The 20427-nt window shown below is 35.4% G+C and overlaps 2 protein-coding genes across 8 annotated transcripts in view; both read left to right on the top strand.

Moving 5' to 3' along the window:
• The window catches only part of LOC115440116 (protein unc-13 homolog A), a 73723-nt gene extending 63502 nt beyond the window's left edge, over positions 1-10221 (top strand). For all 7 annotated transcript variants that reach the window (XM_030164285.2, XM_030164290.2, XM_030164292.2 and 4 more), the window contains 14 exons: positions 263-388; positions 564-731; positions 1216-1329; positions 1640-1807; positions 2258-2479; positions 2864-3030; positions 3650-3791; positions 4023-4154; positions 4613-4756; positions 5006-5225; positions 5641-5739; positions 6190-6352; positions 6685-6811; positions 7038-10221. In XM_030164285.2, the coding sequence (XP_030020145.1) occupies positions 263-388; positions 564-731; positions 1216-1329; positions 1640-1807; positions 2258-2479; positions 2864-3030; positions 3650-3791; positions 4023-4154; positions 4613-4756; positions 5006-5225; positions 5641-5739; positions 6190-6352; positions 6685-6811; positions 7038-7208 (2163 nt within the window). In that variant the 3' untranslated portion in view covers positions 7209-10221. The remainder of the gene's footprint in view (positions 1-262; positions 389-563; positions 732-1215; positions 1330-1639; positions 1808-2257; positions 2480-2863; positions 3031-3649; positions 3792-4022; positions 4155-4612; positions 4757-5005; positions 5226-5640; positions 5740-6189; positions 6353-6684; positions 6812-7037) is intronic.
• Positions 10222-12060: 1839 nt separating this feature from the next.
• LOC115440115 (actin-binding Rho-activating protein) overlaps positions 12061-20427 on the top strand; it is a gene marked incomplete at its 3' end in the record, with an annotated part of 32861 nt that continues 24494 nt past the window's right edge. The window contains 1 exon segment of the mRNA XM_037436599.1: positions 12061-12235. Within this exon segment, the coding sequence (XP_037292496.1) occupies positions 12179-12235 (57 nt within the window).

The following is a 20427-nucleotide window of genomic DNA, read 5'->3' as shown; positions in this document are numbered from 1 at the left end:
ACCCTATCATTTCTTAAGTACATAATATTATCACAAAACTATATTGCAGAAAGGAATAACTAAAATATTTAATACTTACTTTTGTAATAATCACTCTGTTGGAACTTTCAATATTAACCCAAAATCCATCACAGCTCTTTTTGCAGTTCACATTGCTATTTAATTCCCTATGCAATCATAAACAAAATTAAAATAATAATTCAAAATTCCAACTAAAATATGTTCGAAATCTGACATGTATGAAATATTTGCATCATTCCAGGTCCAAGAGTTGAGCAGTCCACCTCGAGCCAGCACAGTTGTGAAAGATTGCGTGAAGGCGTGCCTGCGATCCACTTATCAGTTTCTGTTCGAGAATTGCTATGAGCTTTACAACAGGGAGTTTCAGGTTCTGAAAATTCAGTCATATTATGCTACAAAACTATTTTTAATTTTTGATACAAGTATTTTTATAATTTATCATCACATTAAAACTTTTAAAAAATTTAATATAATTTATTTAAGATCTAAAATTTAAATTATTAGTGTAATGCATTGCAAGTAAAATTATATAATTATCACAGGTGGATCCAAATGAGGCCAAACGCGACCCATCAGACCATGGTCCTCAGTTGGATTCAGTGGATTTCTGGCACAAACTGATCGCCTTGATCGTATCTGTAATAGAAGAGGACAGAAACAGTTATGCTCCCGTCTTGAACCAGTTCCCGCAGGAGTTAAATATTGGACAGGTGTGTATTAAATTTATAGGTAACAATGCGTGTGTGCAAAATAGGCACGACATTGTTTTTAAGAATTTTTTCCATAGAATTTAATTCTTAAGACTCTTTGTTTTTAAATTAATTACCTACATTCGATTGTCATAAAAGAACTTAAAACAAATATTTCACAATTAATTCATTTCGAATTTAGAATTATATGTAATATATATATATAAAATAAAGTTGTGTTAGTTACACTATTTATAACTGAAGAACGAATGAACCGATTTGGCTGAAAATTGGTAGGGAGGTAGCTTAGAACCAGAAGACGGACTTAGGATACTTTTTATCCTATTCCCACGGGAACGGGACGTGACATACAATGTGGTATAACAAAACGAAATTTGGTATGGAGATAGTTTAAGACCCTAGGAAGGTTGTTATCCCGGAAAACTCCTTCATGCGGGCAAAGCCACGAGCAAAAGCTAGTTTCTTAATATTTTGTGTTTACCAGCTTTCGGCGGCGACAATGTGGTCGCTGTTTGCTGTGGACATGAAGTATGCGCTGGAGGAACACGAACAACACCGACTCTGCAAGTCTTCCGCCTACATGAACCTGCACTTCAAGGTATGTTACCCTCGCATCGACAGCCTAAAACAAGTTATTTATTACTACAATGTAGTTTTTAAAGAACAATAATATATTATTAAATATTTTATTCTTAATGGTGGTTAATACTTCAAAAGTGAGAGTCAGTCTAGACTTTGTAGACGTTACGGTTTCCAGAAAAACAATTCAATACATATCACTTTGATTACTGCAATAAGGTTACATTTACACTTACGAATGTTTCAACTAAATCACATTCGCTTTCTCTTCACAAGAAAATTGTCAACAAAGATTAATTTGCTGTATTATAAATCGCATCTTCTATTAGGTCAAATGGCTCCATACGAACTATGTGAAGGATGTACCACCGTATTGCGGCGCGGTGCCGGAGTACCCCGCCTGGTTCGAACCATTCGTGATGCAATGGCTGAATGAGAATGATGACGTGTCTCTGGAGTACCTCAACGGAGCCTTTAATAGAGATAAGAGGGACGGGGTGAGTGATGACGAAAATAGTAAAAGACTTATAAAAGAATTGAATTAAAAAAAAATAAAGTAGTAATTTCTCATGTTTACCTCGTTCTTATGTTTCTTACAATTGCCTTCGAAAGTCCGCCTGTGACCACGAAGGCTGCAAAGTCTTCGAAATATCGGGAGAAAAATTTATTATATAAACCGCGATAAAATTCGCAAGATAGTTTTATTTTAAAAATTTAAAGCTTTAAAGACAGATTTCAATTCTTTGTATAAATGTTAAAAGGTAAAAGAAACGGTATAAACTCATAGCTTCACCCTGTAGTGAATGTCTATCTACGAGGCACGATGTCTAATTCGACCCATGAGACAAAGGCCATTGATAATACTTTTATAATAACTTTATTTTTAATCTATATTTTATTTACCATTACTTTCATCATTACCTACTATATACTTACTTCTTTGCCAGTTCCAAAAATCTAGCGAGCACGCGCTATTCAGTAATTCTGTGGTGGACGTCTTCACCCAACTGACCCAGTGCTTCGACGTAGTCTCCAAGCTGGAGTGCCCCGACCCTGAGATCTGGAAGAGGTACATGAAGAGGTTCGCGAAGACCATCGTCAAAGTCCTTGTGGCGTACGCTGATATAGTAAAGAAGGAGTTCCCTGAACATTTGAAGGAGGAAAGAGTGGTGAGAATATATCAATATTAAAAAAATATATAACATTAAAATAAAACTAGACCTCATTAAAAGTATTTTCCGATCTTAACCAGCCTTTTAAAATCTAGATTTTTACGTAAAAGTGATTTCATTAGCCCAGTATGGATACATGAAATTCAAACAGCTACACATTTTGAAATATGACGTGCCCAACAAAATTTATTAATCTATACAGTCATCGATATATATGTACTACATTACAGGCAAATTGTTATACAATTTACATAAAATGTAATTCCAGATCGCTTAAAATATATGGGTCTTAAACTCTAGATGAGGCTTCTGAGCAGCAAATTGTATTTATTCTATAGTAAATTATAATTACATAAACAAATCAAACGTCACTTCCCACAGGCATGTATCCTGATGAACAATATCCAACAACTGCGAGTCCAACTGGAAAAGATGTTCGAAGCAATGGGCGGCACCAAACTGGAGCGAGACGCGGCCGACATCCTGCACGATCTACAACAGAGTCTGAACAGTACTTTAGATGAACTGGCTTCTATGTTTGCAAACAGGTATGTTGCAAGCACATTTTCTAGACTTTAAGATTTATTTTAATGTGTTAATTCTTGGTTTTGGTCACTTAACCTGGGATAAAAATTATTTATTAAGTTAGTCTAAGAGGTATTTCTGTAATAAAGAATCTTGATATGTATCATATTTTGAATTAATTCCATTTGACTAAAAGAATTTACTAAAAAATTATTCATGTTGAATAGCAGCTTTCAGTTGCTCACTACTTCATTGCTATGATCATTTAATGTCAGGATTAATTACTTTTTAATTATACTTGGTTACAATATAATTTAGTACATAATTGTAAAAACTTTTTTAGTTATATTTTCAAATGCGGGCACTGCTAAGTGGCCTACTCACTGCACCTGATAGTAAGCGAAATAGGATTCATATTATGAAATGTCGAAAAACGAGAGATGGTTAATTCTCATCAGTCGATGATATTTGAAACTAGATGTAGACAGGCTAATCCCGGAATACCGGAATGTAGGCCACTACGGCTGGTTTTACATCTTGTGTACGGTGGTCACTATCCTGGCAGAAACAAAAATCATACCACCACCAAGCAATTTGGTGTAACCAATTTTAATTTGTTTGTTAAATATCTCAATGAATCAGTTTGGAGACGCGCATCACGGCGAGCGTGAAGGAGCTGGGCGAGCTGCTGCAGAAGGTGGGGGGCGGGGGGGCGCCCGGCGCGCCGCAGCCGCCCGCGCACCACGAGGCCGACGAGGTGCTGCGACCGCTCATGGACATCTTGGTAAGACTTGCTCTGAAAACAACCTTGTAGAATAAGTGGTTGATAATACGAGCTGCTCTGGCCATTGGTAAAAATCACGGTAAGCCTCCTTTTGAAAGAGCCTTATATCAGCTGAGATTAATGATTATTTTTGGAAAATTTGAGGGAGGCCTATGTTCAGCGGCATCGTACAACTGATGATGATAACAATGAAGTATTTTTTAATACTCACTTAATATATTTTGTACGCAGGATGGTTCGCTGACGATGTACGCGGAGTCGTGTGAGAAGACTGTACTCAAGCGACTGCTTAAGGAATTGTGGAAGATCGTCATGAAGATATTGGAGAAAACTGTTGTGCTTCCGCCTATGACTGATAAAACGGTAAAAGTTAAAAATAAAATACTTTATCACGTAGGCGAACATAGTAGCATTTTTGATACATCAAAACAAGTTATAAGAATAGTTATTATTACTCAATTGCATTTGAATCAATTGTTTAACTATGGACATTTTAAAAATTAAAGATAAAATTTATTAAAAGCACAGAGTCAACCAAAGAAGCTAGCTCAGGCTGGCGGGTAAGAGGAAATAAACAAATAACGCGTCGCGATATTCACCAGAAAATATGAAGCCCTAGTCTAGCTAAAATATAGTTTCTTTCACTGGCTACTTAAATTATGACTATGGTAATATCTTAAACTTACCATTTCATAATAAATAACATATAATGAATTGGAATTTATAATTTGGAAAAAATCTAACCACAGTAACGTTTATTTTTTTAAATAATAAGTCATCAAAATAGATTACCCAATGTTAAATACTTATTTGATATTTAGATGATGCTGAAAAACCTAACGAACAACGCGAAGAACTTAGCAGCGAACGCTAAGATCGAAGACATGACCCAACTGTTCAAGAGCACTGTCGGGAAACAAGACGTCAAGCACGCACTCTCCGGTGTCATGGATATATCTAAAGAGGTAAATTATAATGTTATGCTTAACTGTTTTTATTTTACTAAAATATACCATTACACGAGGATCTGCTAGGTATAGTGAAAAGGTATGAATGTTACGAAAAGTTTAGGTGATTATCAAAATAAAATGAAACTGACTTGTTAACTATCTTCTCACTGAGCTCGGTCTATGGTTATAAGTCACTATAATCCTACAATCAAAACATTCTACGCAAATCACTTTTAAAATACTACATAAATCTTTCATTTACAGCATTTATCAGCGGAAAAGAGTTTGACGCCGAAGCAATGCGCAGTACTAGACGCTGCGCTTGACACGATCAAACTGTACTTCCACGCGGGAGGCAACGGGCTCAAGAAGACGTTCCTCGAGAAGAGTCCAGAGCTGCAGTCGTTAAGATACGCACTCAGTCTGTACACGCAGACCACTGACACGCTGATCAGGACGTTTGTTACCAGTCAACAGAATCAGGGTGAGATATCTTTAGTCACAGTTCATGATTTTAAATTTTTGTCTATATTTAGATGGGCGGATTGGATGGAAAAATAATGAGTGGAGTTTATTATGAAAATTATTAGTTTTATTCTGAGATTTGTTCTGAGGTTTATGGCATGGGTTAATTGTTACTTTGCTATTTTAAGTATGGTAAGAAAATTAGGAGTCTTTCTCCTACCGTTTCAATTTCAGACAATAAGAAATTAATGTCTTTAAGCTAAGAAATTCAATTTATCAGAGAAGAGGAGGTTTAGAAATTGTCATAAAAATGTCGAAACTATTCAGTTATTTGAATTAATTGATATAAATCGAGACGAACTCTGCAAATGGAAAAATGATTTTAAAATCTAAAAATTATATTATGATAACTATAATTTGTGTATTTTCCGTAGACGCTGCGGTTGCAGAGGAGGGCAGCGTTGGAGAAGTGTCGCTTCAGGTCGATCTGTTCACGCATCCTGGCACCGGAGAACACAAGATCACTGTCAAAGGTATGTTAGTTACTTCTTGAGTACAGTATGTTAATCAGATTGTATTATTTTAGAATAGACATATTAATAAAAAAATATTATGTTTTGTTAAGAAAAAATAATTAATTGTATATATTGGAGCATTAAAAATTGGGTGTTTTTCTCAAAATACTATATTAAGATAATAATTATGAATTACAATAAAATGCGACTGCGGACGAAGTGAGAGAGAGAGTGACAGTTCACTCGCTGTTGCCAGGCGAAAACTTCCTAGATCGCGGTAGTAAGAACGCACAGCCACGTGATAGTGACGGGCGCCGTAACAGAAACAACATTTGAGGACATTATGTTATTACTTTCCTCAACGCAAATGATCTTTTGACTCTGTCAAGAAACATATCTACAACGAGACTATATGAATTTATTGTTGACTTTACAAGTTAGTACCAATGAATCATTTCAAAATTCCAGTGGTAGCAGCGAACGACCTGAAGTGGGTGATAGCGAGCGGTATGTTCCGTCCGTTCATCGAGGTGAACCTCATTGGGCCGCACCTCGCCGACAAGAAGCGCAAATTCGCCACCAAATCCAAGAGTAACAACTGGAGTCCGAAATTCAACGAGACTTTCCACTTGTGAGTTTTGCATTTCATTAAAATTATAAAGGTTTTTTGTTGCATAATCAATTAATTTAAATACTTAACGGTGAAGTATCCAATAAAAAATCACACCACCGCTGGTCGAAGCGTCAGCAATAAAAAACAATTAACAAAAAAGCTTAAAACACGATCATATCATCAAGCATCGGATATCGCCTATTTCAGGGCTTATTGCCACTCGATTTTGGCGCTTAAAGCAATGCCAAAGAAATCTAATATTTTAACAAAGTTAAACTAAATTTTTTAGCAGTTTTCAGGGCAAAGCTTTTAGCTTAGTTTAGTATACAATATGGTTGTTAATTCACCAGCATGGTGAGCGCCACCGAGCAGCTGGAGTTGTTCGAGCTGCACGTGTGCGTGCGCGACTACTGCTTCGCGCGCGAGGACCGGCTCGTCGGCGTCGCGGTCATGCGGCTCGCTGATATCGCCGAACAGGTCTGCTGCTTGTATCTCTTGTGCATTCTCTGATTCTATGTTTATTGTCAACTATTGCGCGTGATGTTGACAAATAGTATCGAAACAAATTACATAATTCTAACAATCCCTTCAAAGTATAAAATGGGTAAGAATTGAGATAAAATATTTTGGAACAGGAAAGGTTTTGGTGATGAATTTTTGTATACCTATCGGTTATTGAAATCAATCAACATTTATTCACCAGGGTTCGTGCGCTTGCTGGTTGCCGCTCGGCACACGAGTGAAGATGGACGAGACCGGATGGACGATCCTCAGGATACTGTCCCAGCGGCACAGCGATGAAGTGGCTCGGGAGTTCGTAAAGCTCAAATCCGAAATGAGAGCCGAAGCGCCCACCGGCCAGGGACCCTCGTGAAGCATGTAAGGACCAACCACGTGCCACAGCATTCAGCAAAACGCTCAACCAACTCGAGGACTGCGAACGACGGAGCAGTCGCGAGCTCCTACCGACCAACAGGGACAGGCATACGAGCCGCACGAGCGGTGCGAGTGAGACAGGAGACGGAGTATCAAGCTGAAATGACACTCGGCGCTCCGGCAGTTCCCGGTCAGTGCTCGTTCGTTTAATTTCAATGACGAAGCGTTTTGTATATAAAAGAAACGATTACCGTGTTAAGTTACGCGAATAGTAGAATATTTTGCACAAATTAATAGCAGAAAAGACTGACCGTAGGCGGCCGCGGGCGCCGCGACGTCCTCCGCTGTTAGACATTCAGCAAACTAACTGATCCCTTTGACATTCCTACGTTTGCGCAACTCGTTTCTTCACCTATTCACAATGTTTTTCTTTGCTGAATGCCTAAAACCGTGGACGCGTATTACACGATATAATGTAATAATATTTATATGGACCAAAATGTCGTAAATACGGATGCATTACTCCCTAACCCTTAATGTTAACAACATTATTTATCTTAATAATCATCTACTCGTTATACGTGTACAGTATAATATATGGCCTTATGTAAATTATTTCCTTCGTTTGTTGAATAATCTTTTGCTTACGTCGAGTCGGGTATGGGTGTTGAGTGTCGAGATGTATTCATATTGCGTGGTGTATAGAATGCGTATTGCGTAAAGTATAGGGTGTTCTATAAAAATGGATTTAATATAGTTATAGCTGTGGTTAAAATGTCATCTTTTTGTATTGTTTTGTCGTGTCCCGTTATCAATGTGGTCCGTTGCAGATGTAAATAACAAAAATATAAAATGTTGTTTATGAACTTGTATCATCTTCGCTCTTATTTTATAGCTTGGCCTGTTTCAAAGTGTAATCTAAATTTCCAATGTCTTTTTGTATATTATTGAAAAATTGTGATATTGTTATAATATGATATACATCATAATTGTCGTGGATATATATTTAAATCTGTTTTAGGTGTACTGTACGTGATTCAGATGTTGTTAACAGTGGCTTCTGTCGATCTTCTCGTGTTTTTTCTACATTTTCTATACATTTATTTGAATAGGTACATTGTCATTTTATATTCGGAGTTGTTTTCATCAAATGTTTTATAAAAATATCTTTTTTTATCTTTTTAGTATTTTTTATCCTGCACAGGGTTTGACAAATCTTGTTTGTTGTTTTAGTTTAATCCAATTTTCACTTGTATAATTTTATAATTTGTAACTAAAATTTCATTGTAAGGCCCCAGTGCTCAAAAATAATTTGTTAAGGCTATATTCATATAACAATGACTAAATGTTGGTTTTTTAAACGATTAAATTAAAATATAAAATTTAAAAATATCACTGTCCAAAAACTCAAAACACATTGTTTGAAAAATTATCACATAAATAGTGTGTGTGCGTTTTCAATTTCACACATTAAAATCTCAAACACTAATATAAGTAAAATGTGGCCAATGGAATAAATTCAAGGTTAGCACCAATTGTAAATTGTAACTTACGTACCTAATTTTTAAATAGGTTTTTGTAAATTTGTTTCTTTTTATAAAAATTAAAAGACAAAAAAATATCTATTTTATAATCAAGTACGTAAATTTTTATTAATATTTATTTACAAAAGTGAACTTGAAAATGCACACGATGTGTAGTGCAGGCACATCACACCGACACGGGACTTTAGATTTTCTATACCTATATTAGCATTTTATCATGGATTACATATCTGTAGATAGAGAATGTGGTTTGTCTAGTCCAAATCTCAATATATTACATATATATTTACTCGTCTTACTAAATAAAACATAAATATCTTTTGATTTCCAAATATGTGTTGGTAAAATTAAAAGGATAACTTCAAACTTCAAACATTTTTTCTTAAAATTTCAATGGAATTGGAAAATAACAGAAAATATCGCATTTATCATTTTTAATTCAATAAAATAAATGTATAGTTATATTGGAAATTGTATTCTTTTTAATTTTATCAACACAATTTTTCCAGTTGACTGAATCTGTAAAACTATAGTATAGTGAGATGTAACTGCAATCAATGTTGACGTTTTACTCGTTGTGATACTAGAGACTCTATTCAATGTATTAATGTGCAATATCGATGGCACATCATTATTCCATGCAAAATAAACATAATAAAAAAAATATCTACTATATCTCTTAGATTTCTTTATCTGCTACCAGACTTCTTCCAATTTTTATTTAGATGAAAAGCTATTTGTTTTCGTTAAATTATGCCTAATTAAAGTCAAAGATGTCTTATAACAAGCATTCAAATATTATTTATAACTTAATAAAAAAAAAAAACTTATTTTTAATTTTCTAAATTAAAGTCTTTAATTAGATAAATTTCAAAGGATTAAGATCTGTTACATTCTTTATCAACAGCCATTACTACGTTGAATAGACGCTTTATTTACATTATTTGGCATAGAAATTTATTTTTAATTAGTATGTTTTACTAATAATATTGATCAAGTTGTTCCATTGACGATAATGTCATCCATGTGTAAATACAGTCGGGCGCCGTTCGTGTTTCCATCCAGCGGTGAAGGGGCAAGCTCCAATGGAATCGTGTATCACCATAAACAATACATATATCAGTATTATTTTTCGGTGTATTTTCATTTCGGATACAGTTTATGACGATATTTCGATTCTATGCTAGTTAAATGAAATGCGCACAGTATTCATTGTAATCTCATCATATATTGACACATTACCATTTGACAATACTTGGTAAATATTATTTTGTAAGTGTATAATGTGATCGTCACATCCATTGGCATTGTCTGTTACGCTCCAACTTTAGTATTAAATAATAAAATCACTAAAACATTGCATATATCTTTGTATAAATGCATATATGTAAATGTTACATGTTTAAACACATTATTGAATTTAGAATTTTTATGAAAAAATAAATAAATATCCGTATTTCAAATATATCTCGTTTCGTTTCATTGTTTGTTTTTGTTTACATTTGGTCCTCGTCCTCACTGATTTAGAAATAAGCTCAACTGACGACGCGACGCGCCATGTCTGTCGTCTAGAGCATACTAATCTCTATTTTCCCATTATTAAGGTATAAAATTGTGTCATGCAAATACGGCAACGCGCGTAGGCGCTTTGTTAACGTCGAGCAATTTCGCGCGTCGACATACGTTGTAGTTGCAAAACAGTTCGTGTCGCAACACTTCATCTCTGCGCCAGTGTGAGCTGGGCCCTATTGTGCATTACTGGAATAACTGAAGTGTTACGATACCGCTAAAAGATTTTAAATTATAACAAGCGTGTTGTAATGATTCATCAGCGTGTGTGTAATTTTGGAAAGTAGTTTGTGAATGAATTTGCGTCTAGAAATACATTCAATTTGGCCTTTTAAAAAAAAATTTATAAGTCAAAATAAGTGGGAATATATTTGTATACGTCTAAAAAGAATTTTGCAGATACCTACTAATTCATTCATTAAGCGGCCACTATGTAAATTCAGGTTTGATTCGAGATCATATTCGCTTGGTTATTCGATTATAGTTGCGATTGGTTAAGGAATTGTCTGAAAGATCAACTATATTAAGTAAAGTATGTAATGTAAGGGATTCTGGCATGGTACATGGTAAGGGAGGGTGGTGTTGATTTTGCCCAGCGAGGACGTGAGCTGAACGTTACCACCCGCAGCTGGAGGCGACGAAGGAGACGCCGGGTAGGCGACTGACCGGCGCCTCGTGCCCTGTGGTTCAGAAGCATCTAGAGACTTCTGCCACTGCATGCCGTAAGAGGCGACTAATTGGGGCTTAGAGAGAATCGCGGGGCTAGCAGTAAGAGATCACTCGCTTGACTACAGCGGCTCTAAGGTGGACAATGCAGAAAGTCGGTCTCCCGATGTCGTAAAAGCCAAAGGCGTCTTTTAGCGGGTAGGGGCATCTTAGCCCCCTCATTTATAGAGGTGCCGCAATGCGGTATCGCGCAGGGACGGTCCCGTATACTCCGAAGAAGGCAATCGCGAGTTTTGGTTAGTATACCGGCGTGAGGTATATAGGGGTTAGGGCCTCGATCCAATGTTCGCTCGGTTGTTGCTATGCTTCCGGGTATTGACGTTGGGCTGTAAGACTGGTGAAACCAACGGTTCTACTCACCCCCCAAGTGATGGTAGCAATAAAAGCGTTTATTAAACGCGAAAAAAAAAAATATTGGTGTGGATTTGTAGTTTTTACATTTCGTAATATGAAGGATTTCCTTACAAGAGTATTGACATTTGATTTAAGCTTACATGATACAATTGAAATAAGTTAACGAAATGCAATTTAATACGAGACAATCGTACAACCCCATTGATATTATAGACAAATGTCTACAGCATGATGCACGCGCATTTATGCCGTTTATCACCATTGGAGTAGGTAGAGCTGCAATAAGTGCATAAATTTCTATTTCCTTCTTTCTTCGTATTTCCCCAATGATGTGATTGTAGGTGAGCCTTGTATTTTATGAATTCGTACCAATAATGATTTCATCAGTATTTCTACTATAGCTACGTAATATCAATAACAAAATATTTTGCTGCTTGCCGTACTCTCATTGACGTACTCTTATTCCAAAATCAAAAAACAAGAATTCGGAACTGAATCACCAAATGTCCATTACTAGCCCACACAGCTGACCGCTGTCTATTTAGGTTCCGTCTGAACCGAGACATTCATGTGGTATACGTGCAAGTGACGTCACAATACAAGAAACGAAGAGGGGAGGCTATTTAAAAACGTCACTCATTCATAAACTCTTTGCAGCATTCGAGAAGTGATCATCGTCGTGCACGCACGTGGTTTGAACAAAATCCCGCGCTATTTTTAAAGTATCTCGCTTGCCAATTGCAAAGATTGCGTTGTTCAGTGTTCAGTGAAGAAAATGAGCGGCAATTTCCTCACGATCCCTGGTGATGACCCTATCCAGAGACGATCACGGGTAAGGCTTCATTTTAATTGCGAACTGAAGGTTAATTTCCGCGAAGTACTACAATGTCGTTCCTCATCAACTGATCTTGAACTGTATAAAACTCAGCAACAGACATCGGAACTGAGCTAACGCTAGTAAACTCTGTAAGAGTCCGCAATGCGGAAGCTGTTATTGTAGGGAAGTCACGAACACAATGGAAGCAAAAATGGACTTTCGTTTTTCATTAATACGACTGGTTGAGATTTCTCTATTGCCAAAATATCGCGATATCTTTATATAGATACCTTAGTTTTAATCTATCATAGTGAATACCAAATTGTCGCCAGTCTTATGGAATGTTGTTTGGATTAAAAACTTTAGGTTTTGATTATTTAGCAGCAACAATTTTCATATTTAATAAGAACTATCATAATAAAATCATATCGCTAGATAAGAGACCTTGTATCCAAACCAAATTTTATGCCCCAAAATGATCAAAGAGAATTATAATATATATATGGGAAGTAATGATAGAATGTAGTTATGACAAGAATTACCAAGTAGGGTATGAAAGTTCAGGTTTTCATTATCAATGAACTTCATAAAGGTAAATATTCCCTAATTCCTATAACAAAGTTACTCACATCATCCTTACAAGTTGTTACTACGGCAGCCTAATGAAATTGTGCAACACGAATTATAATTAAGAGGAAAGTTTAAATACAAAGGTTTTAATGCTTACTAACTTCCTCCTCCAGACATCGTTGCGAATAGTTTTCGACAAGGTTGTCAAAGTTAGATTAATCTCGGATTTAAGTATTAATCCTTCTTACTATCATAAATTTTAAAGTTTGTTATTAACCTAGTACAGGTTGGATGACTTAATTTGCTTTTGAAATTATTAAATAATACACATTTTTTTCATTATATGGTTAAAAGAGCAATAATTAGCATACACGTAGCATTGTAAAGTAAATGATGTTGTCATAATTTGGGCTTAATTTTGAAATTTCCTGCGTGTTTGACGTCCATTGTAATATTTTGGGTAGTCCCACACGATTCGCGTATAAAGCATTAGGCCATCGTAGAAGACTCACTCCTTTCATACGAGAAAAGGCTTGTGCCAAGGTCTGGACTGGTATATAATACGGAGCTGGTATAATTACATGTTGAGGTCTAGGGTTCGATACCCGCGTCGGGTTAAGTGATAGGTTCTTCTGCTCAGTATCAGCTCCAAATTTACAGTCTTCTCTGATAAATAACAAAAGATACACTTTCTATTTGGTATGCTAACATAGGTCACATGTATTCCACCTCTGCCTACATATATTTTTTTTTCTATAAAAATGATCAATCACTGTACAAAACCCTTTTACAATCAACGAAGTACAGTTCACACTATTCTGTATTCTGTGAAAGCCTCGGTATATAAATACGGTCGCGCGTGCTTTCGATGCGTCAGGTCAGGGCCGAGGCCTGCCTCTGTTTACGTTTCCACGCCCTTTATTTTATCTTATCGAGTTTTGGAACACTTGACTCGTGTTCATCGTTCCGCATACCAACTTCAGTTATTTCAGGTTAATTACAATTACAAATGTGGTTATCAAGGTTAGGTTTGATTTGAATGTGAATTAATGTTATTTTATCTTTGATAAATTGACATCTGTGAAAATCTTTGGATGTTTGTAGGAAGTAAACTCATTTTTTTTAAATGATTTGCATGAACCTTTACACGCAGATAGTCTATGTTCTGCATTAACATTTTATTGGCGCCTTTTGTCCCGTCAACGTACACAATGAGAATTTCATCTCGGGAGATATATTGAATGTGGGCGGAACTCTCATCAACCCTTATTGAGTATATTAAAAGTTCAAAAGTGCACAATGTACATTTTATAATAAAAAATAAAAAACATTCTACAAAGGCTTAAAGAAATCTGGAATTACATTTTATCTGGCTGAAATGCTCTTATACGTTCAAAGGTTATAGGTAAATTTTCTTTGTCGCATTTTATCACAGGTGTAAATCAGACACTAAATCATTTCATATCAGAACATGACTAGCTTTACTAATATTATGATTATCTTTATTATTCACGCCACGTGAACCGAGGCTAATCTAGAATCAGAATCTAAGGAGTTATTCTTACAAATTGGTTTCTATTCATTACCAAGCTTCTATCGGACTTGCAACGTTTTAAGACATTTTCTAAGGCCATATTCTATATTAAGGCGGTGACGCTGTCTCTTTTTCAAACAATTTCTATGAAACGAATCTAATTTAAAGTCTGAATCAATAAGTCTGAGTTAGTTTTTGTGTCAATTACTAAATTAATATCTGGATCATAAATTACTATTTCCATTCTCCTTTCAATGTAAGCCTCTTATCCTATGTATACCTCATCTATATTCTTGGAGCCTATGTTGCTACATCGACTGACCAAATTCTCTTGATTTACCTACAAAACTTTTATCCAGCCTGTCCCAACACTCTAAAACTCTTTTTTAATGACCATATTTTATAGAAAAACACTTTTAAGAAATCAAGATTCGTCAACATTCCATCATGAATGTGAACTTACTCATCCGTAGATTCCACAGAAAATATTTACACTAACTAATAAATAACCAAATGGAAAAATTGTTTAAACATCCACGACAAAATAAACATTTAATACGTTATAATTAATTCGAAATGTAACATTTTATACGAACAATACCACTAACGCTCCTCAATGGCGGCGTGCCAAAAATTCTCTACAGAGACATTATCGTTTTAATCTTCAGAATTTAGAGTAGCGGAATTTCTTTTACGAGCTGAATTATCAAATCTTTTATTGTTTTCGGAAGACATTCCTGATCTTAAATGTAAAGGTTGCTAGCTTTATCACTGTAGTTATTCGGATAAATAAAATCATTCCAACATTTTTATAGGCATTATATCAGTATTTAGTATTGGGTTTATTAGAAGAATAGCATCACTCCTTGACTTGATATCATGAAATTGTTGACTGTCCAAAGTACCGTTTACCTACATAGCTATGAACTTTATGTACTGATGTCTTAAGTTTTTTCTATCCTCGTCCTTCCTATTATCCACAAAAAATATGACAGAACATTCCAAAAGATATACTTCAGCCTATCTTACGAATCCATGCACAATCAAAACGGCTGTGACCACAAATGTTACAACAAAAAAGATCACAAAAATCACGCACAAACATAACCCCTACCACGTTGTTAACGTTGAATTAACGACTAATTTTATCACCCTAAATTCCTGCGAAATATCCAAGAACGTAGACGGAAGTATGAATCACTGGGAGCGTGGACGTCAAAACAGCAATCATTCAAACAAAACGAGAGGCAAGGACATTGCAGGCGCAGGGCCAACCGCACACGTAATTCGTCGCTGTAATACGAAAATGAAACATTGCTCCACAAGTCTGCGAATATTTGGATATTTGACAGAATTTATACAATATACAGGTATCATACTTGTGTAAATATTTTTTTTGCCTCGAAGAACTCTGTCATTACTTAAGACCGACGTAACTATTTACTCAACATCTAAATAAAACTTTTGATTTCGAATTTGAATTCATTCATATTTTTTTCATTACGTGGTAGTGTAGCAGTTTGTCAATATTAAGGTCAACATTAGAATCAAGAGTCGATAAATCAATCAAGTATATTTTTAGTATTACGCAAATTACCGTAGTAGAAGCATTATTTGGTAAATATTATGAACGTATATTATGACCACTTCGATTGCATAGTTTTTTACGGTGCGAGTTCAGTACTGAGGTCTCAGGTTCGATTCTCGAATGGGGTTATGTAATATTGTGCTTTTCTACTCAGTATCAGCCTGGAGTCCGGAATTTGTACCCAATATGGCAATAGGCTCGGCTCTTATCTCATTATGAGACGGAATACATACGTTGGAAAAAAGATGCACCTATTGCGTCTCTGCTTACCCCTTCGAGAATAAAAGGAATTTGTCAAATTTGTATGAAATTTGGCACACGTACTTGTGTACCATATTTCATACAAATTAAAATCTTTAAACATCTCTATATACATTCGTTATAAAATTAATAAGATTATTGACTAAAACCTTGACACAGAAAATAGGTTCACTAAATAGGTCAAACGATATAATATTAAAACCTTTAATAGCAGGTTTAAGTGGCATTACTTGGGTTTCTGTGAGTAATAACGCTTGATGGAATAGAAATATTACATTATAAAGAAAAGCACCCGTAAAGAGTTATTAAAAAGGGCTCAGTTTTCTCTACAAAATAAAATTGACTTCTCACTACTCCTTAGTACTACCTTTAGTAGAAAGTCTTTTTACACGAGCATGGAAACTTTTCCATGCTCTACTACTCTAAACTCCATTGCATCTGATGGTAATCAGAGTGGAATTTAGAGTGTCGATTGATAGGAGTCGATGACCCCTCGCCAGTTACCGACCTGTTTGACCTGGATATACACAAACTCATCCCGGAACGCGACACATTTACGTGGACCGCAATGGCTGTTACTACACCTTGTGTACGTTCGGTGGTTGCTATCCGAGCGAATATAAATATCCTAGCACCAACAGGACTTAAATAAAAAATACATATTAACGATTATTACTTCAAAGAATTTTAGGATATTTAAAATAACATTATTGTATTACTTCCAGTGGGTGTAGCAAAAAAATACAGGCTATTCCTAAATTCAAAAAAACTCTTGATAATAATTGATTTTCTATGGAACATCGAGATATACAAAAAAAATCATTTGTATACTGAATTATTTTTAACTACGTTGAACCATTTTATACGACTGTAACCTAGTTGTTTCGTTTATTTATGAATGAAAGGATTTTATTTCGTATAAATTGTGAATAACATTATTTTATTTTTGATGGAAAAATACGAGGAGTTGATTTTTAAATGTTTTCATGTTTCACTAATATGTTGACAAGTATCATGATATTACTTCTTCAAATAACCTAGAGTAATTTATTAGTCGTATATATTTATAATACAACTAGGAATATCTCAATTACTCAATTTCTACGGTTAGAAATCTCAAACAGACTAAGAAGCTAATTTAATGGATTCCTTACTTACTAACCCGATAGAATTACAGATTAAACGAATTAGTACCGTTTAAATCGTTGAGCATCTTATTTTGTTAGCTAAAAATTATAGGACTTTATTCAATCTTCTGTGTTATAATAATAACATATAATAATATCAGCCCTGTATTATATACAGTCCGACTGCTGGGCACGGCCTCCTCTACTACTGAGAGGGATTAGGACTTAGTCCTCCACGCTGGCCTAGTGCAGATTGTTAGACTTCACACATTCTCAAAATTCCTTTAGAGAACTTCTCAGGTATGTAGGTTTCCTCCCATGTTAAAGCAGGCGATAATGCATAAAGAATAAACACATATTTCACTGCTGCACTTGTATAGTAGTATTACGGTACGACTGTAGCGCTCTGGTCTATGGTTCGATCTCTAGGTCGGACCGTGATATTAGGTTTTTCTACTCAATATCAGCCCGTAGTATGGAATATATGCCCGATGTGGCGATAGACTCGCCCCTATCTCACCATGGGATGGAATACACATGGCGAATAGACGGTGGTTCAGTTGCGCCTTTGCCCACTCTATTGGGGATAGAAGGTGTGAGTGTGAGTGTGTGTGTATATTTCGTAATATCATCATCATCATCATCATGCTGAAAATGTGCCTCCCCCAACGATTTCCAGATCGCGCTATTGGAAGTGGCCCGCATCCAACGACCTGCGACTTTTATGAGGTCATCTGTAATATAGCCTAATGAAATTTTCAATCCAAGACCATTACTATATTCTATACTACTGTTACTATACTGGTACATTCCGGATTCCACACCTCGTGACACCATCAGAAAGATTTGCCAAAATTGAATAAATGATAAACTCGTTTGGATAACGACCAGAACATCATACGGACTGCAATTTCAGTGACTCATTCCTTATGTGAAAGATCAGCAATCAATTTGTTTGAACGAAATATACTAATAATCTTCGCAACAAATATTGGAATAACAAATTGAAGATGGCACCATAGTAATGAAAAAGTTACATAAAATTATTTTAAAGTTATTTTTTTACACACTAACTCATGCCTTTTATCCAGCATGGAGTAGGCAGAGGTGGAACTGGTGCACTCCTTTTACGCCGTTTGTATTCGTAACCTATTGCTAAATCGGGCACAAATTGTAGACTCTGGGCTGATACTGAGTGCAAAAAAAAACAAAATCACTGCCCGATCCGAAATTCACAGTCGTGCCGTATACAACTACGCCACCGAGACAGTCTTCTTTCGTGCCGGAGTTTTTATTAATTTATTCTAATAAACATCTTATTGCTGGAAAATAGTTTTTTTTCTTATATTTCCAATGACTTTTATGATTAAAACCTATTTGAACTATAAATATAACATTTATAGGTTAATCTTACGAAGATAACTTTTATATAAGTAGCAATAGAAATGATATTATTGTTTATATAGAATCTCCTATTAACAATATTCGGTTTACAAAAATGCGAAATTATAGAAGCACTCGACATTATAGTTATTACCTACTTAACACTATATATTAATTTACATTGAATGTGTAATATATCTTGACATTGTAGCCAGTGTACAAGTATCTGACATAATAATACTTTACATATCATGTCTTAAGATGGCGAGCGCAGTGGAATACCAAACAATACTTTGTAATTAAAGGTGCTTCTACTTTTTATGGGCGGTCAGGTCGCTTACCATCAGGCAAACGGCAAGCTCGTCTGGTTATTCAAAGCAATAATAAAAATACGTACATACACATTTTTCTACTTCTAATACAAGACGTGGGATAAATGAGTAGCGATTTGAAAGCGTTAACGCGACTTGCTAAAAGCTATTCAGAGTTTCCAATTTATTAGCCACTAATAGAAATTCTAGCATTATATCCACAGAGAAATGTTTTTGAACCATTATTAATTAGAATAATAGTGAGTTCACTCGTTATCAGTTGTTATATATGATTATTAGCAAGAAATAAGGAAAACGCGATGAAACAACTCTAGATATTTGCACACTGTTTTTATATTGCTTAGCAACGTCTAGCCAACAATTTGTCATGTTCAGACATATTATGGAACAAGTACCTACTTATATAATGTTATTTTAACTAGAATTGTTTTGGAAATCAGTTAGTGCGCTAATGATGTGTACCTAATATGTATTCAAAATATTGTTTAGGGTTTTAAGGGGAATGTACGACGAGGTTAAACCTTCCATAATGTCACAGAAAGACCGCCCATAAAAAATAACAACCCCATACAGAACTTTGAATTATAAAGTATTGCGTGACGCTCCACAGCGCTCGACTGAGACATAAGATGTTAAGTCTCAACTGTTCTGTAAATACGCTGGCTACAAAGTCGTTCAAATAAGAACACAACAGTTCATTCACACTGCTGCTTGTCGGTAGAAAGAGACTTTGCGATGGTACCTACTTGGAAGAACCCGACGAGAGACTTATCAGTAAAAAAACTAGACTTAGCATGAAATATCGTGTTACGTGAAGCTACCCTAGCCGATGACATCGGATGTCTCCGGAAATATTCGGCTGCGCAGACAGCCTAGCAGAAAGGAAGCTGTCACGCCGCAACTATTTGAACATTCTCTCTGGCTGCACGTAGTCGAAAATTGTCTAAAATTGTATTCTGTAATTATTTAGAATATACAGTCTTTTTTTCTAAACAGTTTTTAGGGTTAAGAGGTTGAAAATTGCTTAAATCTTTAAAAACATCGCCGGTTTCATAGTTGAAACCTTATAAAGAGGCAAGATGGCGGCTATTGATTTACAGCTGATCGAGTAAATTTGCGTTTTAACTAAGCATAGCTTTGCGAAATTTTTATATTTTATAGTTTAATACTGCCTAAAAGTGCGTTTCATAATGGTATCCTTTTAATTACGAAGCTGGCAATGTCAATAGACTTGTTTTCATTTCTTAGCAAAACTTGTCATTAACAATTCCAAATTAACTTTTCCGAAATTGGCTCGACGCAGTTATCCGGTCAGGTGCTAGCATTCTATCGCGCATAAATCTTACTATTCTAATTAAAGAACGGAACTGCGCAAATCATTATGTTTTGCAATTAAAATTTGTTTAGATTGC

Source organism: Manduca sexta, chromosome 8 (genome assembly GCF_014839805.1).
Source record: "Manduca sexta isolate Smith_Timp_Sample1 chromosome 8, JHU_Msex_v1.0, whole genome shotgun sequence".
In the NCBI taxonomy this organism is placed as follows: domain Eukaryota; kingdom Metazoa; phylum Arthropoda; class Insecta; order Lepidoptera; family Sphingidae; genus Manduca; species Manduca sexta.
This window is presented reverse-complemented; position numbering and strand designations above follow the sequence as displayed.